Source organism: Vanellus vanellus, assembly GCF_965231255.1.
Source record: "Vanellus vanellus genome assembly, chromosome: 2".
Classification (NCBI taxonomy): Eukaryota; Metazoa; Chordata; class Aves; order Charadriiformes; family Charadriidae; genus Vanellus; species Vanellus vanellus.
Genome location: NC_138906.1, coordinates 142,766,627 through 142,794,593, shown reverse-complemented (window position 1 = coordinate 142,794,593; position 27,967 = coordinate 142,766,627). Strand labels below are relative to the sequence as shown.

The 27,967-nt window shown below is 39.9% G+C and overlaps 1 protein-coding gene across 1 annotated transcript; it reads left to right on the top strand.

Moving 5' to 3' along the window:
* Positions 1-164: 164 nt before the first annotated feature.
* On the top strand, positions 165-24,719 carry PIP4P2 (phosphatidylinositol-4,5-bisphosphate 4-phosphatase 2; the record flags this gene model as incomplete). The annotated part of the gene is made up of 7 exons (XM_082479302.1): positions 165-270; positions 6,224-6,372; positions 7,771-7,877; positions 9,649-9,772; positions 15,666-15,718; positions 21,922-22,012; positions 23,133-24,719. The coding sequence occupies 7 exons, from the start codon at positions 165-167 to the stop codon at positions 23,274-23,276; spliced, it is 774 nt and encodes a 257-aa protein (XP_082335428.1). The 3' UTR covers positions 23,277-24,719.
* Positions 24,720-27,967: the final 3,248 nt, after the last annotated feature.

Below are 27,967 nucleotides of genomic sequence, written 5' to 3'. Positions count from 1 at the left end.
AGGCAGGCCCGGCTAGCCCAGCCCAGCCCAGCCCCCGCCCCCGCCCCGGTCCCATTCATTCCCAGCCCCTTCCTCTGCCCTTCCTTCCCCTTACCCGGCCCCGTCGCCTCCCCGCCCCACGCCGAGAGCCCGGTCAGTGGGAAGGGCCCTCCGCGCCGCAGACCATGGCCGCCGAGGGGGTGGACGAGCGCTCCCCCCTGCTCTCCGCGCCCGGCTCTGGCAATGTCACCCCGACCGCGCCGCCCTATCTGCCGGACAGCAGCCCCCGAGGTAAGGCGCCCGCTGCCGTCGCCCTCACCCGGCGCCGCCGAGCCGCCACCCCCGGAGCTGTACCGGGCGAAGGGGGGGGGGGGAGGGGGCGGCTGCCGGCCCGGGAACCGCGGGGCTGGCGGCGGGGGAGGGGGGCCGGGAAGGCCCGGAGGGGCTCGGCGCGGCCCTCGGGGCGGGGACGGTGTGAGGGGGGCCCGGGCCCTGCGCCCGCTAGCGGGACGCGGCGCCTTCGCCCGGTTGCGGCGGGGGCTGGGGGTTGGGGGGGACGACACCTCCCTCCGTCTTTCTCGGCGGGCGAAGTGACCGCTGCGGCGGGGCCGGGGGTAACGGCGGGGCCGGGCCGGGCCGGGAGCCGCCGGCGAGGGTCGGGGGGGAGCGGGGGAACAACAGGTAACGCCGCTGAGGGCCGCGTAGGCCGGGGTCCGCGCCGCGCTCCGCTCCGGCGTGAGCTCTCCGGAGGTGTGTGTGGGGAGGAATATATATATATATATAAAATTAAAATAATTGTTTGCAGTGGCAGAACAAGCCCGAACCGGTCTGCCTATTATAACTCGCTCGCATGTCGAAGCTTGCAAGGTAATTGTTGGGAGTTTGGTGTCGTCCCCCCCCCATTAATTAGGCGCAGGATGAAGCAGACGATGCCGAGCGCCGCACGGGCGCGGGAGAGCCGCCGGCTGCCGGGGGCGGAACGCGGAGGGACGTGCGCGGGTCTCCCTCGCGTCTCCCGTGGAAGTGGGGTCACCCAGCGGTGCCGGTGGGTCCCCCCCCGCCTGCCCCGGCCGTCACCCACCGGATTGAAGTCACCGAGGGGGTCTGCGCAGGGCGGCAGCTGAAGTCCAAAACCACGAGGATGTCCTTGCAAACCCATTTCAAGGCCATAGCTGGTTTTGGCTTTGTTTTTAAAGCCGGGCAGATACTGCGGTTACAAATCTAGCATCGTGGCTTAGCGATATGGTATTAACTTTCTTTTGCAGACTTAAGAAAATCATCTTGTTGATCAATACTGAATATTTAGTGAGCAGTTTGTCGTGTTTTGTTTTTAATTTCACTTAGAAAATACAAATCGGGAGCTTTACAAAATACATTAATAGATTTTTTTTTTTCTGGTTAAATATTTTAGAGCAGAAAGCAAGTGGGGGAGAAAGCTGAAGGAATCAAGACTAAACAAGATTAGTGTAGCTTTGCTAGCAGTAGCCTTTAAAATGTAAGATTACAGTCCTAATCTCACTGGTTCCAGTGTGTTGGCCCTTTCTTAAGGATTTTTATATAATTGCATAGTTTTGTTACATATGTATGTAACTAGAATGCTATGGGTGAGCATCTGTCTGTTTTGAATAATATTTAAACCTGTGGCAAGCTAGTCCTCTTTGCCTTGATATGAAAATGTATTGCAGTTAGTGCTGTAGCTGATGTTGACTGTTCACTTTCATTTGAATTGTACAAATGCTGGCCTGAAAAACAGCAGGGGGTTTTGGTGGTTTTTGGGTTTTTTTGTTGTTTTTTTTTCCCAATCAAATTGTGTAGGGTTGGCATCATCCCTTAAGTTTTGCAGTTTAAAGAAATCTAGAAATCTACCTTAGTTCAAAGTCAATGTTTTAATTCTTGGTAGTCCTTGTCCTGTAACTAGTATGTTTGCATACGTTTTAATCTATTTTTTAAAAAGTCTTTATAGATTTTAAAAAGTAATGAAAATGCATTGGATCAGTGATTCCTGTTTGAACCCAGGGTAAAACTCATGACCTGGAAACAAGGTGGACCCCAAATGCACCTTTCAGTTGGTAGCTGTGTCCTGCTGTACCTTCAGTGCCGGTCTGTAACTTCTGGTAACTCATTTGGCACCGGTGGTGGCATGTGGCACTTGAGATAAATGGCTTGCTCCCAAAAGTGAGAAGGAACCATAGAGCTTTCTAAAATGTCAGACATCTCTTCGCAAGTTGAGGAACTCTTGTTTGATCAGTCCACGAGCAAGCGTGCTAGGGAGCACTTCAAAACTGCTATACAAAGCTTCCAAAAAGATACCCGCAGAACAAAATTTTGCGGAGCCGTCACACAGACCAGGTAGCTGTAGTTTCCTTGCTTTGTCAGTTATCCTTAGTGAAAGGATCTATGGAGCTAAACAGCCATTTTAGCTAACGAGCAGTCTGTGTCTCTCTCCCTAGTGCAAGTCTAGGCGTACAGGGAAGAAGCGTTCTTGTGGGGAGATGGGGTTTGCTTCCAAACCCCTTTCTGCAGAGCTTCCATGCTTAACATTGCCTGACTGGTGCGGAGCTGGAGAGGTAGAGGAAGGAGGAAGAAGCCCTTTGCACTCCAAACTACCACCTGAATACACATTAATAGATTTATCCCTGTAATTTTCTACTGTGCCCAATATGTCATCCTGAGCTTTAAATTAGAGAGGCCTTGGTTTGAAAGTAGCCTCCTCTTCCCTAGTTGGGCTGCAGCCGAGACCCAACTTTCACATAGACAAAGGGTGGGACCATCAGCTCTGCTCCCTGTAGTAGGGTGCTTATTCAGCACTTTTTTCCTTTTTCTTTTTTTTGGGGGGTGTGATGGTTTCAGGCTTTCTCACAGTTTTCTAAGAGCTGTCATAGATCACTAACTCCCCCCACGCCCCGGTCAGGATAAAGAATAATTTAAAAAAAACCAAACAAACAAACAAACAAAGTGCAAATCAACAAAACAACCCCCCAATCAAACTCATTTCTTATTGACCCAGTAAGGGTTTCTGCCCTTCAAATACCAAGGGAGGAACGTGCGCAAGTACCACAAGGAATTTCAAGGGTTGAATATGTGCTATCTTCTACTGCATCTCTGTCCTGTGGGGGTGAGGAGGGCATCGTAGGTTAGAGTCAGACGTACTGCCTCGCAGGGCACTCTGCTAATCTTGCTAAACTAATTACTATTGATTTTATTTTTTTTTTTTAAGAATAAGGCTGTAAACTGGTATGTCAGCAGCAGGAAATTCAGTATATTAAATGTGTCCCTGAACACCAGGTTTGTACCCAAAACCTGCCTACCATCCAGTCATATCCAACATGATGGACCTTTATGAGCTGTTTTTAGATGTTATAGTTAGCCTGGAATTCAAGCTGCCAAAAAAACCCTCATACCAAAGTACATATGTTAATGTGCTTTGAAACCTTTTTATTAAGGGGTAATGAGCAGCTAACATGGAGACAATGCCTTTATTTTCCTTTCAGACACACACACAAAAAATATACTTTTCTGTAAAAATAATTTTGATGGCTTTTGCTGGTTTGTTTTTTGGACCTCTTCCAAATGCTTAAAGAAAAAGTGCATGAAGGTTGCAGGGCCAGGATACCTCCGGCTTTCTGCTTCATAGCAAATGTTATTTGCTGCAGCTCTGCTCTGAAAAGCAGCCATTATTCACTTGCTATCTGCAATTTGCTGAGCCAGCAGGACAGGAACGGAGAGGCTGCTTACCTGGAAGCGGAGCAGCTCCAGTACAAGGCTGGAGAGGTGGGTGGTAGTGTCTGTACATGCTCACGTACCTCATTTAACCAACTTTCAAAATCCTAAGAGTTGACACTTACAAGTAGGGTATAGAATATTATAAATGTCTAGAAGGGTATAGTTGCCAATTCTTAAAGTATTTTAGGATCATGGAAAGCTGAAAGGCTGGGGTGTGTGTCTCTTCGCTTCCTAGTACCCTTCAAGATACCGTTTTGCCTTTCCTTAGTACGGCTGCCCTGTGCCCAGCCGGTAAGAGTTGAGAAGTCGCACTGGAATTGGAGAGGACAAAGCCAAGAAGTTCTGTAACATGACTGTTGCTTTTCAGAAATGCAGCCTCAAAGCTGGGATTGAACTGTAGGGGTGTCTTAACAGAGAGTTTGGTATTCTGTCTGCTGGACACACCTTTTGTTTTATGGCTACCTATTCTCCTAGCCAGAAAGTGCATCAGCTGCTCGCTGCAGGAGCAGTTAGGCAGCCTGCTTATGGCCAAAACCCCCCTCCAGCAGCTTTGACTTTGCCGTTCACAGCTAAGACACTGCTGTTCACATCATCCACATCTCAACCCTGGTTTCTGCAGTGATCTCCTAGGCTTGAGATTGTTTCCAGTTGCCAAAGTGGAGGTTTGACTGTTTTGTTTGTTAATATCTTGTAATATCTCCTCTCTTGCATGTGGCAGTCTTGTACTGAAAATAGGCTATCACAGTACTGCAAAGTATTGTTTTCCTTAAAAAAAAAAAAAAAAAAAAGTTGACTGGATGCTGTATTTTCTCAGAATGTAATTCCTCAGAAACAGAAAACATCAATACAATCCTTGAAGTTAGCTGATATTTCTTAAGGATGTTGGTTTCTGCAACTGGCATGTAAAAGCTGAAGGGGTGAAGTTCGCTTGCTAAAGTAACAGAGCATCAGTCTGTGTGAGGACTTCAGAATTGCATTGCTGCATATAAGTTAATTTTGTTTCTCATCTGAAACATTCCAAGTATGCTGGATGCGATTCTGGGACCCTCAAGGTGTCCACCTTCCTTCTGCTGCCTCTGTGAGTTAAAATCAAGTATGGGTCCGGGTTGTTTGTAGGCCAAGTAGCAAAGAGAGAGAGAGCACTGAACAGCAATGCTGCTTCAAAGGTTTGTGACAATTTTCTGGATCTGAAGGGCAGGCAGGGGTTCTTATCCCTGCAGCTTATGACATTCACTTTAAAACAGAGTGAAGGAGTGATGAGTGCTTTCTTACAGGCTTAAATTTAATACTTGGGCTTGTCAGCTTCGATAGCAGGCTGTGACTTCCCTCACCACCCCTCCACCAGATACTGCTCTGTTCAGTGCTCTTTGTAAACTGAAAGTAGGTTGATCTCTCATTGCTTCCCTGAAGATTTTGTTGGCTGCTTGGATGTAATTATGAAATCGTCTATTGAAGTCCGAGGCTAATAATTTCAAATTATTAGTATAAGAAGTTAACTATGAACTACTAAATATGCCCGTTCCTTGTTTGCTTACCTGAAGAACCATGAACTTCTTGATGAAATAAAAGCCGGTGCTACTACGTGCCAAATAGTTGTGTTAATAAGCTCGTGTGAGGTTGCTGTGTTGAATTGTTTTCATTCCATGGATTCTTAAACTGAGAAGGATCTTGAGTGTTTCCACCCCGGTTTGCCATGGGCTCAGGACTGGCGAAGCTGAAATCTGCTCTTCCACAGGGGCCTGAGGCCACTTTATTCTCCCTTGTGTTAGCCTGTCTCAAGTGACTTAAAAACATCCTTGTGCATCCATGCTTTGGGTCTTGGACAACAAAAATATTAGGAAACCATACAAACAGAAGTTCTGATGGTTCAATTCATTTTCTTTTCTTCAACGTAGTATAAATTTGCTGTTGTTGTGCTCAAAAAAAGCAGTTTATGCCAATTCCTCTCTTAAGACCTGTTTTCTTAACAGGACTTTTACCTGTAGTATTTGATACTATATGGTAAATAGTTGACTGTGTTTCAGTCTCTCCAGATGCTTGTAAATGCTGGTTATGGCTCTTCTGCCTACCCGTGTCTTGTTTTATCTTCTGTGGGTTTTTTTTTCTTGTTTTGTTTGGTGTTTTTTTTTTCTTCAGAAGCCAGGCTGTGGTTGCTACTAATCTGTGATGGGTTTGGGTGTTTTTTTCCTCCGTTTTCTAAAGTCTGTAAAAAGATGGTTTGAAAATAAAGTTGCATAGATGAGCCTTTTGTCTGATCCACTTTTCTGGTGGTAATTTACGGTGTGTTTGTGTTGCTGGTATGTTTCATGTACAATTCCGGTTGATGTTCAGGTACACAGAAGTTGTGGGGAAGGGAAAAGCAAACTTACATTTGTCGTATGTTTACACTAATTATTAACTACTTTTTTTTTTTAATATTTTTTTCTTTTTTGAGGCTGTGACTGTTAGAGCCTGTCTTTGCTGATGGTATTTTAGGATCCCCTGTTTGGTTTTTCAACTGAGATTTCCTGATCTGTTGCAGCAGAGCTTCCTCCTCCGTATACTGCCATTGCAAGTCCAGATGCCAGCGGTGTTCCTGTAATAAACTGCCGCGTGTGCCAGTCGCTAATCAATTTGGATGGCAAGCTACACCAACATGTTGTTAAGTGCACAGTTTGCAATGAAGCTACGGTAAAGTGGATTTTTAGCACTTTCTTTTTGTGGAGGGAAGTGGGGGGGATGTTGAAGTACTTCCTTGGTATAATTCATGTCCTCACCTACAAACGGTGAGTCCCGTTCTGCTGTCCTGCACAGGACCTGTCAGCGCAGCTGGATGCTAGTGTAGGTAGCGTGCAAGTTCAACAGTGGCCTGCACAAGGATGGTCATAAGCAGTTAGAATGAATCCTTGTGCTGTCGAGGAGGCTGCGCAGGATGTTTCCTTCTGAGGCAGAAGACAAAAAGCAAAGACGTTGTTTAAGTAAGTGCCCTTCTGTAAAGAAGAGTGAAACTGGTTTTGGTGGCATGAGGAGAAATGAAGAATTGAATTATTTTAAGAATGGAAGAAACAAAGTAACCAGCCCACACCTCTCCTTGGATGTGTGCTTTCCTCCTGCAATACTATTCAGTCAATTTGTTAACTTGCTAACAAACCACAACACAACAGTTTTGAAATGCAGAAATTGTAGGTTCTGTTCCAGTGATCGCAGACCTCTTTGCTCCTCCTCCTCACCTTTTCTTAATTCAAGTCTTCAGCTTTTGGCCTCCTGCTTCTAATTTTTTTTTTTTTTTTTTCTTTTGTGCTAGTTTTAGTTTCAGGATCCAATACTGCAGCACTCCGCAGCTACTGGAGGCATTTGCATGAAAAGCACTGGATTGGATTTATTTTACGAAAAGGACTTTAAATTATGGCCAGAAAACAGGAAGCCATAAATCTGTAGGAAAACGTTCTTTTTTTCACTTAAAAGAGAGAGTAGAGAACCTGCCATTAATACTTACTTTCTGTGCCAATATATAATGTTTCAGGCCAAACAAAGTACTGTGCGGCTTTTGAGACTTGTGATTTGCTGTATGAAAGGGACCAAGAAACTTGACTCCCAGGCTGGAGAAAGATAATTTCAGTACAGTTTAAAATAAGAATACAGTTCAGCAATGTCTACTTATTCTCTTAGTGACTGAGAACCAGACTGTGATCCTTTCACTGTTGAATAAAGCTGTCGTACCAAGCAAGGAGGCTTTCTTGATGTTTTGAGTTTAAAAAAAAAAAAAAATGCTACTTAAGCTCACATTAAAAAAAAAAATAAAATAACTAAACTGAAGTCTTGAGTTCTTCATTGCTAAAATATGAATGTTTTTTCCATTAGTTTGCAGAATCTATTTTTGTTCTAGTGAGGAAATTTGTACTTCTTTCTCTGAGCGGAGAGGGAAAACTTCCAATTTTGTCTTGACTCTCAAGTAAGAGGAACTGTATTTCTCTGTTAGTAAGAACTTGTCACTGAAGTTGTTCTGCTTTGTCATAGTGTTATGAGGAAAAAAGTGAATTGCTGTGGCTTCTGATGTGTGTTCTCTGGTGTGTTTTTTTTGTTGTTTAGCCAATCAAAAACCCTCCTTCAGGGAAGAAGTATGTTAGATGTCAATGTAATTGCCTCCTTATCTGTAAGGATACGTCTCGGAAAATAGGCTGTCCAAGACCAAACTGGTAAGAATAAAAAACTGTAAGTGCCTTGAGATAGTGGTCTTTAAAGCAATAGTGCTCTTTGTGTTGAATATTTAAAACTAAGAGTTCAAGTCTGGGCCTCTGTACATGGACACTTACAGAGCATTACGAAATTACTGCAGAGATAGGTTATGGCAGTATCAATTTTGAATATTTTTTTTTAAGGTTAAAGAGGAAAATTTTTTTTTATTTAGTGGCAATGTCAAATGTGTGTTTCCTATTTTAGCTACTTTATAAGGAACAAATGGTATAAAGAAAAAAATCACTTCTTGTTTCTGGGAGTTAACATGCATAATTCTTGCAAACTTAAATTATTGTAAACACACAGGTTGCTCGCTTTGTCTGGTTCTGACTGGGGATTTCGGAATGAAACGGGAGAGGGAGCAATAGGTTGTCTTCAGTCCTGTCCTCCCTTCTTTAGTATACTGAGTTTTCAGTCTCCTCTCAGCTCTCAACTTTAATTTACACATTTGTTGTAACAGAAATAAGCGCAATTGTCATAGCGAGCGTTCTCACCGTTGGGCTCAGGGTGTTAAAGATCCCACTGAGGTAGGAGTAATTTGATCATATGTGGCGCAGCTCTAATGGGAGGAAACTGAGATGAAGGCTAAATCTGCAGCTACTTGAATGAAAGCTATGACACGCCAAGTGCCCTAGACACCAGTCTGTTGGCTATTCTGGTTTTGAAACATAGTTTGAGACTTGGGGGGGAATTTTTTTTTTTTTTTTTTTTTAACTAATGCTGTGTTGGGGAAAACTTGAAAACATTCCAAATATTTTCTCAAGAGTGACAAAATGTTCATGGGGTACTTCAGTTGTAATAGATCATACGGGAGGTAACCAAGCTGAATCAGAAACTCCTTAATTTTATTAAAATAATTTCAAAAGCATATATCTTGGCAGTTTCTCTAAGATAGCCTATGTGTTTGTCTTACCAGAAGATGAGCAAAATTGAGATACTTTGAACGAGAGAATTGGGAGTATGCCCTAAATGGAAGACTACAGACTGAAGGGAGGCCATCCAGAATACAATTTTGGTTGTATATGGGGAGAGATGCAGTGCAATTTAAATAATGCTTAATTCTTCCCTTCACTTTTTTCATGCTAGGGAGTCTGATCCTCGTTCTGCTTTGAGTTGGTTAATTTGGGTACTGTCATTTTGGATGGACAAATTGTATAATTAAACTGGAAACACATTGAACATAAAAGCAAATACTTGCAAACTGTTTTTTTAAAGTAAATTGATTGCATTTAGTCAAAGTGTGGTAGTTTCCCTTTTTAGTTCACTCAATTTGAATGGAATTTTTATTGTACAAATGTGGATATGCTGCTTATATTGACATGGTTGTCAGTAGTGTGGGAAGGAGTATCTGACTTGGTAAAGGAGAACTAGGTTATGGAGGAGTCCTTTACATGTTTCACATGGGTATGTACATTCCAATTCATGGGCTTGTTCAGCCTGGGTATTAAGATTTCATTTTCCTGAGGAGTGTTTCTGCCATATGATGGCAAGTCTTTGATCTCCGCAGGGTTCTGGCTTGCGTGGCTGATCTTACAGTGAAAGAGAATGTTTTCAAAACTGAAAAGGAAAACACTTCGGAGGGAGACCAAAACTGGGTGTATCATCTGTTTAAAAAGCAGATTATAGTTTAAAAGTGTAAAATATTTGGTCATAACTGAGCTAAGTGCTAAAACACATCGTCCTTCTCTTTTGCTAGCTTAATTACATGTACATCTAATGTTCTTAACGCAGTAGACGCATCATTACTCTTGGTCCAGTAATGCTGATCCCAGAAGAGCAGCCAGCTCAGCCTGCCTTGCCAGTTCAACCAGACGGAACTAGAGTGGTATGTGGGCACTGTGGAAATACCTTCCTTGTAAGTAAAGCACTGGATTCTCCTTCTCACCTCACTGTGTTATCCTTCAAGGTGTTTGTTTAAGGGCATATAGCCTCATCTATGGCATCATTGAGGAGCTAAAGCTGCTCCTGTGCTCATATTGCTGTGGATGTGTGGTCTGTATTTGGTTATCTTTACATGCAATTCAAGAAGACTGTTAACAGTCTTTCTGCGCATGCCTGGATAAAGCCCAGAGTCACTCTTAATGCTTAGAGATGTGAGAGTGGATGGTGCTGGAAAAGGAAGTTGCGCTTCCAGGTTCTGTTTAGGCTTGCAATGATGGTTATGTTCTGCAGTGGCTAAGAGAGCAGTTCTGCCGTTGCCGTATGGACCCCTGAAAGCTGTTTGTTATAGTACTTGCCATTAGCATATCTGTCAGGTGTTACAGAACTGGAGATTTTTGGTTATATGTGAGGCTGACAGTTGATCTTGGTTTTGAATTGGAACGATGCAAGAATACTCTTTTGCTGTTGAGCTGTTTGCAGCCTTTTATATGGTTAAGGGCCTGCCATACTTGAATTTTGACTTAGGAAGAGCCTCTGCAGTACACAAGTGTGTACTGCACTAAAGTGAAGCTTTAGCTTCAGCATCTAGCAGTGCTTGAATGTTTGTCAGGTTTTGTGAGTTATGGGAAATGGCTAAGATAAGTGCTACAGCTGAAGGACCTGCATAGTCACCAGAGTGGTGTTACATTCCTGAAACAAAGGATCCTAAGATACATAAAGCCCAGAGAATACTCAAGTGCATTTTGTGAAAGGAAAAAGGAAGCTTAGGGGATGGCACTCCATGTTGGTTTGTATCAGCAGTGAGAGAAGGATTCACTTGTGATAGGCTCTGTAATGGAATAGATTTGTGCCTTCAAACCTTTACTTCATGTTTATGGATCAGTGAGGTGTGCTATAATGGCTTAACTACTACAGTAGATGATGAATGCAGGAAGCAGGAGATGGCTTTTACACTTTTTTTTTTTAAAGGGAAACCAGGGGTTTGATTATGAATTTACAAGTAATGTACTATCTGAGAAGCCATTAGAGAGATGCTTGAGAAATATTCTATCTACCAATTCTGCCTATATATTGAAAAAATAAAATGTGTTTCTATTATAACCCTTGCTGAAGAACAGTAGTCTGTAACTGGAGGTAGCTGGAGTGGGTTTTCTGTTTGTTTTTTTTTTTAAATGCAAGTCTATACATGACCTTAACTAGTAAGAACATTGTATGCAATGTAGAATAATGTTACTAAATGAAAACTACTGGATCTATGGAAGAAAAAGGCCATCTCAAGTACATACTCTAAAACAGGAATCTCTTACTAAAGGTTGCATTTTCTTTTAGCTTTTTTTTTTTTTAATACAGTAGCATTTTGCAAACAGTGAAGTATCTGCATGAACACTGTAGTTTGATACAATCATAATTTAATTTTGTAATGCAATTATGTGTTTTAGCACATTTTTAAAACTGCACAGGCAAAAGCAATGTTGTAGAACAGTTAGAGTGTTAAGTTTTCATGTGGCTTTTAACATAAAAGACCATCTCTATTATGTGATTTTTTTTTTTTATTTTTTTTTATTAGGGACAGTCAGTATTATGAAGTAAAATTCTCGTTGCTAAAACTATTGGCCTATCTTTGGGAGCTTTCATAAGCATGGGAGTTTCATTTGTCTTTATCCCCTATTTGCTTTCTGTAAGTGCAGCCCAAATTAATTCTGTAGTTTACACTAAGAACTTCTTTAGGTGAACATAAGGGGAGGGGAAGCCCAAACCCATAAAGGCTGGTTTTGCCCACAACTGTTAGATTATGCCTTAAAAGGCTAATTCTTCTTATTTGGAATCTCTGTGTGTGACTTCAGATCTGATGGTTGATTTAGGGAACTTCATAGTCCTATCTGCCAGTACAATGAATTTACTGCTTCATGATACATTGAAAAGAAACCCACAAAATCATTAGAAATTTGACGCTTGTATTGTTTTTATGCTGAGTTATCAAGAAACAAACCCTGATTTCTCACTTTACACAGCTTTCCCAACACTCTGCTTCTACCTTTTTCTGTTACTAAGTTTGAGAGCCTGCAAATAACATTTTTACTTAAGAAAAATCAGGAAATCGTTTGGGTTTGACAGTGAGCAGAAAAGCAAAAAAATAGAAGTGCTTTAGCCAGCTTTGAAACTCATCTTTTGTGAGGGTATTTCTGCCCCTTGATATCTCCACATGAAAGCAAATAGATGCATCTAGTGCTAGATGCATCTCTCAGCAACTCGGTGAGGTATCTTACTGAGTAAGGTATCTTATCTGAGATTTAGATTAGATATTAGGAAGGAATTCTTTGCTGTCAGGGTGGTGAGACACTGGAATAGGTTGCCCAGAGAAGTTGTGGATGCTCCATCCCTGGAGATGTTCAAGGCCAGGTTGGATGGGGCTTTGACCAACCTGGTCTAGTGGGAGGTGTCTCTGCCCATGGCAGGGGGGTTGGCCAGATGAACTTTAAGGTCCCTTCCAACCTAAACCATTCTATGATTCTATCTCTTTTACTTTACTTGGGAGTTAAAAAATAAAAGACAAGCAAAGTCATTGTCAGTTACTTATTCTTTTAAGACTATCAACTTGTTCACCTTTCTAAGACTTTTTTTTTTTCCTACATGAAAGTGTAAGTATGGGTTGTGCTTTCCCTGCCTCTGCATGTGGGGGGTGTTTTTTACAAATTATTAAAAGCATGCTGCATGCTCTGCAGTGCTTAAAGTTTCTCTGTCTCAGCTGGGGTAATGACTTAGTACTGAAGTGGTACTGTAGCTGAACTGTCCCTAGATATTCACATGTTGTTCATCAGATTATTTTTTTCCTTGGTAACCTGATAGGAGTTTTTTCTGTGTTAAGGTTTCCACTGTTTCTAGCAGATTTGGAGTTCAGACAAGTGGAAAAACTGGTAGAATAGAAAAGGAGGGCAGGACGAGAGTTTAACTGTCCTGCTGAACTGATCTGGTTTCGGCTTTTTTGGGGAGCTTCTGGACTTGGGCTGTGGCTGAGTAACTGTTTCTGCCAGCAGTAAGTCATTCCCCACAGCCCCTTCCCCAGGGCCCTCTGCCTGCGATGATTTGTGGCTGTCGAGGCTGAGTTGGCTTTGGAAATGGTGTCAGGCAGGGGAGGGGTGTCTCTGTTCCCCCTGCCATCCCCCCGCTACCATCCTGCTGTCAGAGAGACCCTCAAGGACAAGAAGCCAGGAGCAAGCTATGCCAGCCACAGGCTGTAGGCTATGCACTGTGGGTTGTCAGTTGTGCTCTATCAATTTTATGTTTTTAAAACTAATCAAATACAGAAAATATTTCTTCTAAAATAGTTGAATAAAAAACCCTATACATTCTTTAAAAGACTAAGAAATGTTTTAATCTGCAGAAGTATTTTGCTTTCCCAAAGGACCTGCGGGGAGTGAAGTGGAAGCATTTTTTGGCAGAAGCAGCTGTATGTAGGGATTTGTGTGTATATATGTTTGTTTTTTTTTTTTTTTTCACTGTCTTATATTGAATGCATTGAGAACTATTTGAGGCTCAGAAGGACGGAAGTTTGACATATTCTTCTAGTAAATCCCTTGATGGATGTCCGGTTTTGTCCACAGTTGAAACCTTTAAGAGCTTTCTGAAATCCTCATCTGCGTTTCAGTACATCTAACCAGGGATTTGGGCTATTGTTTATTGTATTGTTTCAATGGGAAAAATACAGTTTGTATTGTTGGCAGGGAGCTAAATTTCACATAACTGTGACCTCAAGTTTTCTTAACAACATGAAACAAGGTTAGGTACTTTAAAGGACTCTGGGATGTGAGTGAAAATACCAGCTTTAAGCATGTTTTAAACTACTTGTTAAACCTGCCAAAACTCCAAGAATTAGGATGTGCATGAAAATAACCTTTCCCTACTGTGCTAATGTGATCTGAATCCTTGTAGTTTGAATGTCTTGTTGCATTTTTGCCTTTATCCTGCAAATATTTCTGATGTGTGCAGAAGGCATCATAACAGTTAGTGCTTCTCTTACTTCCAGGTAACTCTCAATGAAAACAGATTTTTCAATGCCTCTATTTTTTCCATCAATATTTGGAGCCCAAGCGCATTTGAGTTTGTATCCATTAATAAATAATACCCTAGAAAGATCATTAATGAGTAACTTTGGAAATGGAGTTCCCTACCCTGGAATAAAACTAGTCTACAGAAGGGAAGTTGCATTACAAATCCATAAAATGTAACTCCTGGTTTTAGATTTGCTTCTATTTCTGGAATTGCAGTTTTAAAAGCTGAAAGAAGAGCTCTGAAGAGGCCCGTCTCCATGCCTGGTACTAACAACCATACCTTATCCCAATTTTGCTGTGTAGAACTAAGTGAAACAGTAGTTTTTGACAGGGATGCAGGCAAATAGCTAACTCTGGCAGGAATGTGGAAGTAGAATTAATGCTCCTAAAATGCATTGCTCAGATGGGGAGTATTACAGCAGATTTCATTTTATTAAGGGATAAAATCCAACTATGCTAAATCAGTTTGGCCAAGTCTTTGTAAATAAATACATTTTAAACAACTATGTAACTGGTACTGTAATTGGATACTTCAGAAGCAGGAAAAAATGATGGATTTCTTTTTAGTGGCGAATTAACCCCATTAGAAATAAATAAAACTGAGGGAGACCTTCAAGAGGCAGGAAAATGCACTCTACTACAGATCAGAGTCTTGCTCACAGCAAAATCTGCTCATACTGGCAAGGCCTTACAAGCCACATCCTCTCTTCTTTGCACATAAAATCATAAATTTCTTTGCGGTGTTTAAATGGTGCTGTGCTGTAGGTAGGTCCTGTTTTCCGTTCAAGGACGGGCTCTGATTTTGATGGGTGTCTATAGCAGTTACAACAACGAGATTTACTTCAGTAGACTGACTTCTGATTTCTCACAGAGATAAGGAAGATCTGAATGGAGGCATCAGTGGTCTGTGCTGTGGCTTCTTCCCCAGCTAGTAAATTGCAGTGTGACTCTTTCGAAAATTAAGAGGGGAGGGGAGAGAATAATTATATTTCACCAAGAAACTGTGCTACCTACCTCCAGTTGAGAAAGGCAGCCGGAGAGAGCTGCAATTACAATATAACCGCTTACAGAGCGAAGAACAATGAATGGTCTTGCCTCTTCTTCAAGGCAAACAAATTTAAAATGCTTGTTTAGTACTTATACTATCACAGAATGAAATTTAACAAAAAAAATGCTGGTTTTAAATGAGTATACGACTGTGTATCCTCCAGTAGGCTACTTCCACTAAGGCTGTTTTCCAGATAGGTTTTAGTCTGCATGGAAGTTGTGATCATACCACGTGCGGTTTTACATACCACCTTTTTAAAATGTCATGTAAGTAGCCAATAGTGCTCTCTGTTTTATTGATATAAAATTTAGACATCTACTTCCTAAAATATTCTTCAGCTAATCTTTCTGTGCGCACTTAACTTAGTTTTCACAAATGGTGCATGGGTTAGGGAAAGATGGGAAAATGCATCTATCTGTAATTGTGCCAAAGAAAACACATTTATTTTGATTCAGGGTATATTCATAGTTGTGGAAGTAAGAGGAAAAACTGTATTAATATTATCATGTTGCCCGTACTGTGCCTGTGGATGAAACCGCATTACGTCAAGCGAATCCTGTAATACTAAGTCAAGTCATGGGAAATGTTCACATGGAAATCCCAATCCTATGTTGCCACTGACAAAAGGGCATCCCATTTACGGAAGAAAGCAAGAAACAAGTCAAAGAAAGCCTGAGAAGCAAAATGTTTTCACAGTGATACTTAGCATGAAATACAACAAATATTTTCTCAGGCCAGTTTTTCAACCTTTTTGTTTTTTCTTTTTACAGTGGATGGAACTGAGGTTTAACACACTAGCAAAATGCCCACACTGCAAAAAAATGTAAGTTCTCTGAAAGCGAGGTTACGTAAATGAACTGTTAAATAAATTGCCAGCATTTCTTCCGTAAAAGTCTTTAGAGTAAAATGTGTTTGCTGTGCTGATTCTTTCGCTGTGCTCATCTGAATTTTAGGGCTAAAGAGCATGTTATGTGTACATGAATTCTCCAGTCTTTATGCACAAATCGGTAACTTTGACAAGTCCAACCTGCGTTTATTAAAATTCTCTGACTGAATTGCTAGAGGTAAAAATAAGCTGCTAACAATAGACAGGAATGGGTTGCTAAAATTAACAGCTTATGTCCTTATGAATTTTACCAATTCATGCAGTTAATCAGATGTCATGTTTAAATGTAGAACTTGAATTGCCTTATTGTAAAAGTTGGAAAGCAAATAATCTTGTTTCAATTTGAAAGAGGTTTTACTGATTTCTCAGCAACTAACTTGTGTTTAGCATCTTAATGTGTTAGCTTGTTTAATGTTTACGAATTACTGTGGAATAACTTGTCTACTCCTTTGCTATTACTTCAGTAAGAAGAAAAAGTAGAACACAAGAGCTGTAAGAGTTTTTTATATTTTGGGTTTTGTTTGGGGCTTTTTCAGTTTTTGTTTGGCCTTTCTTATCCAAGGTCAGAAATACTTGGTTTGAAGCGTTGTTAAAAGCTACGCTACTAACATACTTTTAAATTTGTATGGAATCTCAAGCAAAGGGTGTGAACTAAGACTTGAAAATACGACTTCGGAGACTTTCTTGCCCTGCTGATTTATTTAAATATTTGTCTTCCTTTGATAGGCAAGTGTGACTTCCAGTTAAAGGAGCAAATGTGCCTTCCACTGGGAATGGAGAACCACAGCTGTGTTGCATGTTGTAGGAAAACTAGCAGGTCCCTTAGGAAGCAGAAGGCTTAGGATAAATGTCCTGTAGGTCTTGGCACATCCTGGCCTTCAACAGCAATGGAAATCTTTTCCCAGAGTAAAAGACTTTACTCTTTTATCGGAGAGAAAAGTCAGTGTAGTGGTACGTTTAACCTCAGGGGTGTAACCGATCAGGTGTGGGGTAGTGAATATGTTCTAGTTTGCTTAGATCAAATAAATTTGCAGTCTTGATGAGATGCTGCTTTGCAGCGATGTTTTTACTGATTCTAATTGCATTCAGTCTTTTCAGTCATGGGGGAAAGGGTTGGTGTTCTGTGGCTTGATTTGTTTGTTTTTAAACTAATTGCAGTTATGTTTTATCACGTCACACTTGATATCTGACCTCAGCTTTTCTCTGGGCTCTCCTTAGGTATAAAATTATTTGCTGTTTAACCTTAAAAAAAACAACAGGAAACAAACAAACAAAAAACCCAACCCCAACAATAACAAAAAAATCCCACTCCAAGCAACAAAAAGTCATACCATGTGTTCTTTTGGTCTGTCTTCTGTTGATTTATGTTGCTTGTATTTTAAAATCCAGGTGGAGTGTAAGGCTCTCTTAGTATTTTTGCCTATAGTCTAAAGCGTGATATCTGTGTGTAATAAAACCAGAGCATCTCTGCACGTGCAATTTGTGAAAATTACAGCTTGCGTGGCAACTGAATTGCAGAATACAAAACAAACTTTAATAGGCATTTCTGTCCTCAAGCTGAGGTTGCAAACTCTGGAATATTGTAATTTAGCTTTGAATGAGTTGCTTGGTGTCTTCCCGCATTTGAGATGCGATGGTCAGATGCACTTGTGGCAGCATAAACATTTCTAATGCATGGATTTAGGGCACAGCATAAGTGAGGCAGAGCTTTGAGTCGTGATAATGGAATAAATGACTGCAGTGACCTGCTGCTTTTGTCGTCATACCTTGTAACCAAGTAGTCAGAAGGGAATGTGGGGTTCTTTATTTCAGCTTATTAATGCCAAACTTCTTTCATTAGTAGCTGACTAGTCAGATGCAAAACTATTCATTCCTTCTGTTGACTCAGTTGATGGTTGTCACTGAAAAAAAGATAGTGTAGACCGAGGCAAAAGGCACCTTGAATCGCTGCAACAGTAGGAAGATGACGTTTGCTGAGACGTCTAGATTCTCAAATAATTTTCATGATTTCGTCCAAATGTTTTTTAAAATTGCAGTGAATCTCTGCAAATAGCGTGTTTGTGACCACCTGTTTGGTTGATGGAGACTACATCTTAATATGAAGAATGCCTTAGAAAACTGCAGGGGAAGTTAGGAGTGATTACACGATAAGGTCAATAACAAAACAATGTTCAGTGAAAATAAAGCAATCATGCCCAGAGTATGTAAACAAAGGAATCTTTCATATCTGGGTGTTGGGGTAAACAGGATCTTGGATTTCTTGTTTGTTTTTAATCCCGTCTACCTGCTACCATTGTGTCACAAATTTATTATTTTGTGACATACAGTTTGGATTTTTTTTTTTTTTGTTCTGAGTCATTGTCCTGCATTCCCCTCCTCCCGCAAAATAACTTGGGAAATACAGGAAATTAGTTGTGCAGAGAATAAAGTCACTAATTTGATAAATGACAGAGTCTTTGGAAATGGATTACAAACCAGGTTATGCCAGTATAGGTAAGGTGTCTGCAGAAGCCTGACTGGTGCATAGTGGTTCTGCCTGACATAGGCTCTTAGCTGCACCGTAGCTGCTGCTTTGGGACAACAAATGTAGCTAATGAGGAAATTGTTGCAATATAGTTCTATTTTCTAGTGTAGAGGATGACACCTTGGAATGTGGGAGAAACTGTTTCCTTTTACTGTTTTAGTGTTCTTGTGTTTTCAAAATACCAGATGTTTATCAGCCTGTTTCCCAAAAGAGTGAGAGGTTTAAGGAAGGCTTCTGATACTTTTCTCATCTAATGATGGAGAAGAAGCAGGACCTGTTCTTTGTTTGCTACTGTCTTTCCCAAGCTGTATATTAAATCATCTAGAAGCTTCAGGATCATGAATTCAGTTACTGGAAAGAGAATTGAATTGTACAAGTTTTTATTTCAGAATGCCAAATATCTTCATTTCTGTTCTCTTTTGTTTTCTTCAGGACCTCCTTATTTTTTTTTTTTAAGGTCTGACAAAATTATGGACCCTAATGAATTTATAACGCTTTTGCCCCATAAAGTTTGCACACCCTTTAGGAATAAAAGAGAGATGTTGGAGCCCCGTCACTACTGTGGAGGCGAGTTTTAGCAGTGCTATTCACCTCCAAAATACAGGCATTTTGATCTTCCTCTTAAAAACCTTTCTAAAAGCATATCTGAGATCCCGGCAATAATTCCTATTATTGGGAGCACAAGAGACCCTGCATTCTTTCCTGTGCTAGTCCTTTAATAGCCTCTGTCCCTTGTGTCCCTCTCCTAATTACTACCTGATGGTAAATTGGCTTTGGTGTCTTTTATATCTGCTGCCACTGCCCGAAGGTCTGGCAGGTGCCTTTTCTTCCTTAGCAGCAGCTCGGAAAGAAAGAACCACTGCTTTCTGGATACCTTTGTAGTGAGTTACCCTCATTAGTCCCACAATGGAAACAGCTGCTTCTGTGATAGAAAAATGTTCTTTTGACCCCAGTTTTAATATTTCTAGGTGTGCCTGTCAAAGTTGCACAGTTCGTAGGTTTTGGGGTAGGGTTTCAGCTTTCTTTATTCAAAGTTATTTTTTTTTTTTATGTGTAATTTGGGGTGGGTAGAGGGAAACCTCACTAAATAGAGTGGCCCAGTGGCTTAATATCACTGTTAGGAGATGAAAAATAAATTGTGATTTATTGGGATTGCTAAATATTCCCAGGTCTGTTATGCTATCGTAGAAACTTAATATATTTATTTTATCTTTGTTTTCTGTGGAAAGAAAAAGGCAGTTAAGACCTTCTTTACACTTACTTTTTGTGGTATTTGAGATGATGGTGTCTCTTCCAGCTTTTCTTACTGGATAGGAGGGGACAGAGCCTGAGGGAAATATGGATGGAAAATACACACGGCACCTGCAGTATCATGATTTACAGCTCTGAAAGTGAAGGTCTCTCTCCCCAAAATGAACTTTGTCTCTGTGTGAAATACCCAGTGCGGTAAATATCATGCGTGTTTTCATAGGTGTTTTTAGGTGTATTGAACGTGACATTTCTGCTGGCTTATCTTAAGGTATCCAGCTCTGTAATAGAATTAACTTTCTGAGTACATAGCCAGGAAATCCTGCAACAGAGGGAACCTGAGGTCAGTTTGGCAAGCTCAGTGCTCATCGGTTCAGCTTTTGGACAAGTCTCCTCCCTGTCCCCTTTTATAAAACTTCTGGTTTATTTGGGTGTTTTCCTCCTGTAACTTGGAATCAGACAACATAGCCCTCTTCTAGAATGGCTATAGAAGTATTTAGGGTGGCTTTCGGGGAGTGGTGAGGGGGAAGAGGGTGTGTGAGAGGGTGGCAAGATATCATTATTTCCTCAATTGCAAATTCTTCCACCCTATCCACACCTGCCAATCTCCATCCCAAACGTGTGTGGTGAGGCTTTTTGGTAAGAAGTAATGTCCCCTGGGAATTCAATGAGCAGAAGAGTTTTGGGAGTTCTTCTTCTGAAAATATAGAACAGGTGGCTTGTCAGTGGTCACTGTATTCAGCCCTTGCCTTGCAAGGTGAAGCTCGGTGTGTTAGCTAGAGGACTGTGGTTGTGTGTTTTGGGTTTTTTGTTTGCTTGTTTTTGGTTTTTTTTTCATTTTTTTCTTCTAGGAGCGTTTTGGAAATTCCTTGTAAAGAAATAATATTGGAGTAAAGCTGCTTAAACCAATCTATTTGAAGGCTTTCTAAGATGAATGCTTAAAAAATTCTAGTCACATGCTAAGCATATGAGGCCTACGTGGTTAATTAACTGGAGCCGGAAATTTGGTCAGTCATATGACAGATGTACTACTTCAGTAGTTCAGCAGTGCTTTCTTCTGTTACATGCTTATCTTGAATATGTTGAACTATCATGAGATGAAAATGAGTTTCCCTTGCATCTTTGAACACAGAGTACAAGCATCCCAGTATTTCCAAAGTCATGTTGATGTCCCAGAATGCGATGAAGTACTTAAATAATGATAGCCTGCTTTGGGATGCTTCAAAACTACCTCTAAGATAGATGGTACATGCTTTATGAAAGCAGCTCTGCCTCTCGAGTCCTTTCAATGGACATACATGTTCACTGTGTTTCAATGGAATTAAGTCATGTTTCTATTTTCCTCATTAGCGTAGCTGTATGTGATTGCAAACGTGTGACTTGACGTATTTGCTAAGCAACGCTGAGCTTCTGGAATAATTTTTCTAACCTGTAGTAAAGAATGTAATGTTTTGTTTGCATTTTATATTTTGTTTGACTGAAGTACTGTAATAGTTAGCTTAACGCAGCAGGTAGAGACAAAGCTGTTTGTCTTGGAGTTCATAGTCTAGATGATGAGTGACAGAACTTCAAGGGGTTTTATTTACCATGGTTGTCAACAGTGATTTGTGCAGCTCGTGTAACTTGTGGTAGAATTCTAGGAAAAAAAAAATAGGGTAGTAAAAAAAACTTGTCAAGTTTTTGAAGTTACTAAAAATTACTTAAACATGTCTAAAGAATTTCAGTCTTTGGAAATGTTGACATGAAAAATTTTTCATGTTCTTGACTAAAATACTTTGAGTTTTTTATCTTCAAGAAATGGGGTAGGGTTTAGCCACTCAACAGTATTGGGTGAACTGTTCCAAGAAATGGGTAGTGCAGGTTGTTACTGTTAATGACGTTTAGGGGTGGTAGAAGTGACTTCCAATTACTTCGATGCAGTGAACGTATTAAAGCCACGTATTGATATATTAAAAGTCTAAAGTGTGTCTTACAACTTACATAGAAGCTGCAAAACAAGTTTGGGCGTTGCAATCCAAAGGCTATTGAAGATACTTATCTGGGTGCACTGTGGATATAGGAGGTAGACACTCAAACTGGAGGTGTGGCACCGCTCTCTTTGTTCTAAGTACCTAGATTTTTAGATACTAGATAATCTTCACCAATAGTTCCCCTTTAAAACAAACCTGTGGGCTCTGTCTTTTACTGTTTGGTGTAACTATAGAGTTTCCCTACAACTTTATAAACTTAAGATGGTGTATGTGTATTGCCATTCTCTTCCCTGCCCCCCATTTAGACTGAAGAGTTACTATTTATGTAGTTTGTTTGTTGGTTTGAGTTGTTTTGTTTTGTTTTTTTTTAATTTAAAATACCATTTATTTTCTAACAGTTCTTCAGTTGGAAGTGCACTGCCACGGAGACGCTGCTGTGCATATATTACAATTGGAATGATATGCATCTTCATTGGAGTTGGATTAACTGTGAGTGATGTACTATGATATACTTGCAACTGTGTGCAGGGGTGTGTACAAAGGAGCTCCCTTGGTTGACCAGCTCTTCTTTCCCCAGCATGTCAGTAAAACCTCTTAAGTCTGTGTGATTTTTGTCTCCTCTATTAAAACTATGGACTCAATCATCTGAGTTAGCCAGAAAAATGAAATATTCCTAAAATACAAATGTTCTGGCACTTTGAGAGTCTCTTCTTCCTGATGTTAAATTTGACTCTTCATCTCTCTAAAAACCTCAGTTTTATGAAAAATGGTTTTACTTTACTCTAGAAATACTGGAACATCTTGCTCCTGTTAGTGCTCTCAAAACTTCCACATTTCAGAAATACATATTGCTGTATAGCCAGGAGCGTAAGTTCCACTGCAGTGAAGGGGAATGGGATTCCGAAAGTTAGGAACATGTATATGCAAGGCTCATGTACTTTTCTGAGTAATAGAGTAACAACAGTCTGCCTTCCTTGGTTCTGAAGGATCCGGTACTGGTTATTTGAGACCATTTTCTACCTGGCAGTCCCAGAAAAGTATCTATGAGGAAATACCTGCAGTTAAATTCATATGTGTGATCTTTACTATACTTCTAAGTTGCTCTATAACCTTAATTTTTTTTTATGTGTGAGCTTAAATGAGTTATGAAGAATTTTCTAATTTCCCTAATAAAACCAGTGATAGCTAGTAATAAAAACAGGAAAGGACAGCTGTCTTTTTTTTTTTTTTTTTTTTTTTTTTTTTTTTTTTTCGTTTAACAATCTTACTGAGTTTGAAAATGATGAAAAGGTTTCACCATGAGGTGTGCCCAGAGGCTTGTGTAGCCTCCATCCTTGGAGTTTCTTGGGACCCAGCTGGATTAAAACCCTGAGCAACTTGGTCTGATCTCAGATTGGACCCTGTTTTGATCAGGAAGTTGTCACTAGAGATCTGATATCCGTGCCAAGCTCAGTTATCCTACGATTGTGTAAAATTAAGCTAATAAAGTACCTGATTTATCCTTATCAGAGTAAAAAAGGTGCTGAAATCCTTCTCCTTAATATAATTTGCTCTTCCCTGAAAAGCAGATAGTGCTGTATGTTTTGACACTTTTGTTTTCTCTTTTTAGGTTGGTACACAGGATTTCGCCAGGCGATTTCACGCAACATATGTTTCTTGGGCTATCGCTTATCTCTTAGGTTTAATCTGCCTCATTCGAGCCTGCTACTGGGGAGCCATTAAAGTCAGTTATCCAGAGCACAGTTTTGCGTAGAGAAATTGTTAGATTATAGCTGATGAACATCTAGTAATTCTGGATATTACATCTTGGACACTTTTAAAACCTTTCCTGTAAGGATTCCATTCTGTTCAAAGTAGTTTTAAGACTGGGAGTCTCTAAGAACAAATGTTCATTGCACTACATAATATGCAAATAGTTTGTTTTGCTGCTAGATTCCCTAGCTCTGAATACTAAAGCTGTGTTTACATGTTCATAACTCTGTCTTTATAGGTGTTGAATTTTATTTCAACAGACAGTATTAAGTTTTACATTTCCTTTGTTACGTTAAAATCCGTCTGCCATTTTTCTAGATGATCAGTAAGAATTCAAAAGCAAGAGTGTTTATAAGTGTTTCTACAGTAGCTTCACATTTGTACTTAACATTTTAACTGAAATCATATTAAAGTGGCTTGCTTTAAAACCTAAGCAATAAGCATTTTGCTTGAACTGCTTACTGTATCTTTTGCCTAAGATCATAGTGACCTTATTCAGGAAACGGAAGTTATGAGTGTACTTTAAAGACTGACACTGTTGCTAGAGAGACATTTGTAAACACTGTACGCTTTGAGATTTTTCAGGTAGAGAGATGCTATTTTGGTAGTCCAATTAAATTTCCATTCATCCAGGATTGGATTTCAGTTAGGATAAATGCTTTCTTCTCAAGGATCCTGGGACTTAGGTGTTTGGTTTTGGTGTTCTGTTTTTTGTTTTGTTTTTTTTTTTTGTTTTGTTTTTTTTTTTAACTGGCAAATTCTAAAAGCCATGCTCGGATTATGGAACTTAACTCCGGTTATTCGTACAAGTTCCTTTACAGGGTCTAAGGGAAGCATTTCATATGACTTGTTTCATAATACTTCAGTGTCACCTAGGTGACAATAAGATGGTGATGGGTTGCCTCTTACTTTCCTCTGATCATGTCAGATTTTCCCTGGTTGGGAGAGTTATGCACTGGTCACTGCAAAGGGAGACACTAAATTCACGTTAACTGCTGTAATAAGAAAATAAGTAAACTCTTACTTGGACCATTCCATCAAAGTACATCTAGTCAATTTAGCACTGACTTGCAAAGAGAATACGGAAACAGAAAGCTTTTTCTAATGATGTATTCACAAAGGATTGAGGGACCAGTTCTTGCACTGCCCATCTTTATAGTTTTAAACAAGTTTTTGCTAAATTCAGAAGGAATGTCCTGAGTGATTTAGACGACTGTAGTAATTTAGATAATGGGGTCAGATGGGTAAATTAATGTGGATGTTTCAGGGATACATGTAATTTAAATTATCTATGTTCCTGCTAGGACAAAATGATATTCAGATAAGGATTTTGGAGCACAATAAATGTAAATGATCAAACTGTAAATGATCTGTCTTTGTATGATGCTAAATGTATAAAAGCAGTAGCTCAGGATTACAATGTACCTTTTACAAATAAACTAATAAAGAAATAAAGATTATTATTCAAAATCAATAATTCTGTTATTTACATGTAAATAAAAATGCACAAGTGGAAGAACTACCTAGTATGTTACAGGAACAACAAAGGCGTTGCGCAGCAGAGGTGAGCTCTGTGGCTTTGCCGAATGGCAGCCGCAGGAATGTAAGAGAGCAAGAACAAATTGCTGTTTCCTTGATGTTTTGGGAAGAATGTGGAAGTGGATGAGACCACTGTTGGGATTATGTGTTCTTTAGTCAATGGGTTATTGAGGGAATATGGTAATATACTCTCTTCTTTTCCTAATGCTAGTTACATCCCTTCACTGTAGGGATTCGCTGCGCTTGTTTGCATCTTAAACCTTTGAATACTCTTTCCGTTTGTCTTGTATTTCAAAATACTGCCTGCCCTCCGCATCCTGAAATCAAATAGGCCGAGGCTGTACAGAAAATCATCCACTGCTTTTATAACTTGGGTGGGGGTGGGAAGCCTGGGTATAATCTTATATTAAAGAATCAAATGAATTTGTACTTCTCCCCCCTGTGTTAAGCTCTACTTTATTTCCTGTCTTGTGTTTCTCCTTTTTCTTCTCAACCTTCTTGATCAGAATGGACGATACATAGGCAAAGTAATTTAGTTTTGTCTGGATCAGGATAATAGCACAATATTTGCTACTGCTTCCTTTCACAAAGTGAACCATTGTAGTTATTTCTATAAAATATGAAATGTATTGTGTCATGAGACTTCAACCACTTCTGGGGGCATAAGAATCGTGATATTTTTAACTGTGTAAAAAAATTAACTGTAGAATCTGAAGGGCCTCTACAACTGACTGTAAGAGATTTGGCTCTTTGTGGAGCAGACTTGTTTGCAGTCATGATGTTCTGTGTTGGACTACATCTCAATCCATCAAACTTCTCTAAATTTAAACTTAAAAAAAAACCCTGAAACATAATCCTGTCCTGTGCATACTGACCACTAGAAGAACTTCAGCTTTTATAATCATTCATTTATTTTGTTGACTTTTAATAGTCTTTTCCTTAATGTATTATTTTTGTGTTAGGTGGGAGAAGGAGTTATCCAAATTCACAGTGAGAGGCTTTAGCACTTTCAGGTTTTATCTCTCCCCTTTCTTACTCTCTTTCCACTCCTTCCCACCAAAGAGTTTGTATACAAACTGAGTGTTGTTGGCTAGGAAACGCGTCAGACCTTAACCTGTGTTTTATTTTTTAATAATGAACCTACTGATGAGTGTGTTGCTACTCTTGTTTGTACCTGTCATACTCTTGATATGTCATCTTTTAAAAATAAAGACTTCGAGGGTAGTGTTTCTGAAAATTAGATTATCAGAAGATCTGTCATGAGTAGCATGTTGACAGAAGCTAGAGGTTTCAAATCGGCCTTACAAGAAAATCACCATGAAGTGCTTAGAGAAGATGCTGAAGCAACTGTGGAGTTGTCCGCGGTTATTGCTGAGCAATGGATGATGAGCAGTACTTGCTTTTTCCTAGTCTTTCAAACAGTGTCTGTCTTCACAGAGGGAAAGCCAGGGCAGCTGCTTAATATCAAGTGTTAGAAAATCCCTGTAACTAACAATAAGGACTTGAATAATAAATAGGTGAGTAACAGCAAAGATGATTTGTCACGTTAGATCAATCTAACTGCCTTTTCTGATGGCAAAAATTCTGCACTGAATGCAGTATGTCCTCTAAAAAATCTGAAACGTTTTTCCAAGCAAGCTTGAGAAACTCATCAGTAAAGTTATTCAAAGACAGTGATTATCAAACTGGGAGGATGTGGCAAATACATGCCAGCTATTTAATATTTTTGTGAAGTTAATATGCTATTTACTTCATCTGTTTCACTCCTAGCTGACAGACACTGAGAGCAAGCTGAATGACCGGATTAAGTTAACCCATCCTGGTTTTTTACTTATTTTTCTTCCTATGTGTGACTCAGATATAAAATGCCAGAGACTGAGCTTTCTCTTTCCGAAAAATATGTTGTCAAGAAATCAGTTAGTGTTGGAGATATGAATATCACTTAATTACTTCCAATAGAAAATTCTAATCATAACATTTAGGATGATGTTCAAAAGCTGCACTCTCATTATAATCAATCCCCCTTCATACCAAAGGTTATTTTCTTTATAGTGAAGTTACAAACCGCATTTGTCTCAGTAGCTGTATCAGACTAAATTGTCCCCGTTCCTCGGCCTTCCAATTGTGTCCATCCCCACACCACGGCTCGGCAGCCGAGCTCTACTCCCGGAGGAGTGTGAGTGACCCCATTGCACGCCCACCACTGGGTGGGCAAAGCCTGCTTGAAAATAACTTAAAAAGTGCCTCCTTAATGCAGATTTCTTTCAGTGATTTTACTGGTACAGTTGACATGCAGCATTGCATGAAGGTGAAGGAACAAAAGGCTGGAGGTCATGAAGGAGAGGGGAGAGAGAAACATAATCCGATTTAAGTTATTTGCAAGATTTTGTTATGGTTATTTGAGCCAGCAAGAAAAGAATATCTAGGCTCAGTTTCCTACAGCTTTAACCACAAAAGGGCTTTTATTTTAGAACAATAAAGCTACTTGTTAGCCTGATTATCTAGCAACTCGTCATGTTACACTTCGCTGGAATCCGGAGAAGACTACCAGGGAGGTATCCCTGTATCACTTTCTCTGCTTTTATATTCATCTGTGGGCATTCACTGTTGTCTGCTTCTGGAAAAAAATAAAGGACATTGGGCTGAACGCATTTTTGGATCTGGATCTGTACAGCTGCTTTTATCATTCTTTTCTAATAAGTTATGCCATTCTATGATTAGCAAGAGGTGTGTTCAGCTAGATCTTGTGAGCAAAAGTAAGAGATATAACAATTGGAAATTGCTGATCCAGACAAGTTGTGTGTCATTGCAATGACTTAGTAAAATTATCAAATGAGTTTAAGAACACTTATTGTAAATAATGGCTAAAAGATAAAATTGGATGAGATGCATGGGGTCAAAGGACAGTTGCACATTATGGTTTTATCCAATAACAGTGCATCTTGTAATGGGGAAACAATTTATTTCAAAGTAAATTTAATACTAGTTCTTTTGCATAACTTTATATCTATTTGTAATGACATGGTTATAGTTCCAGCTTACTTAGATTTAGTGTGTTGCTTAGTGTTTTAAAAAAAAAATTGGAGGAGGGAGAAAGAGACTGAGGTTATAAAAACACCTCTGAGGGCATGCTTCTTTTTTCCTTTTTTTTTT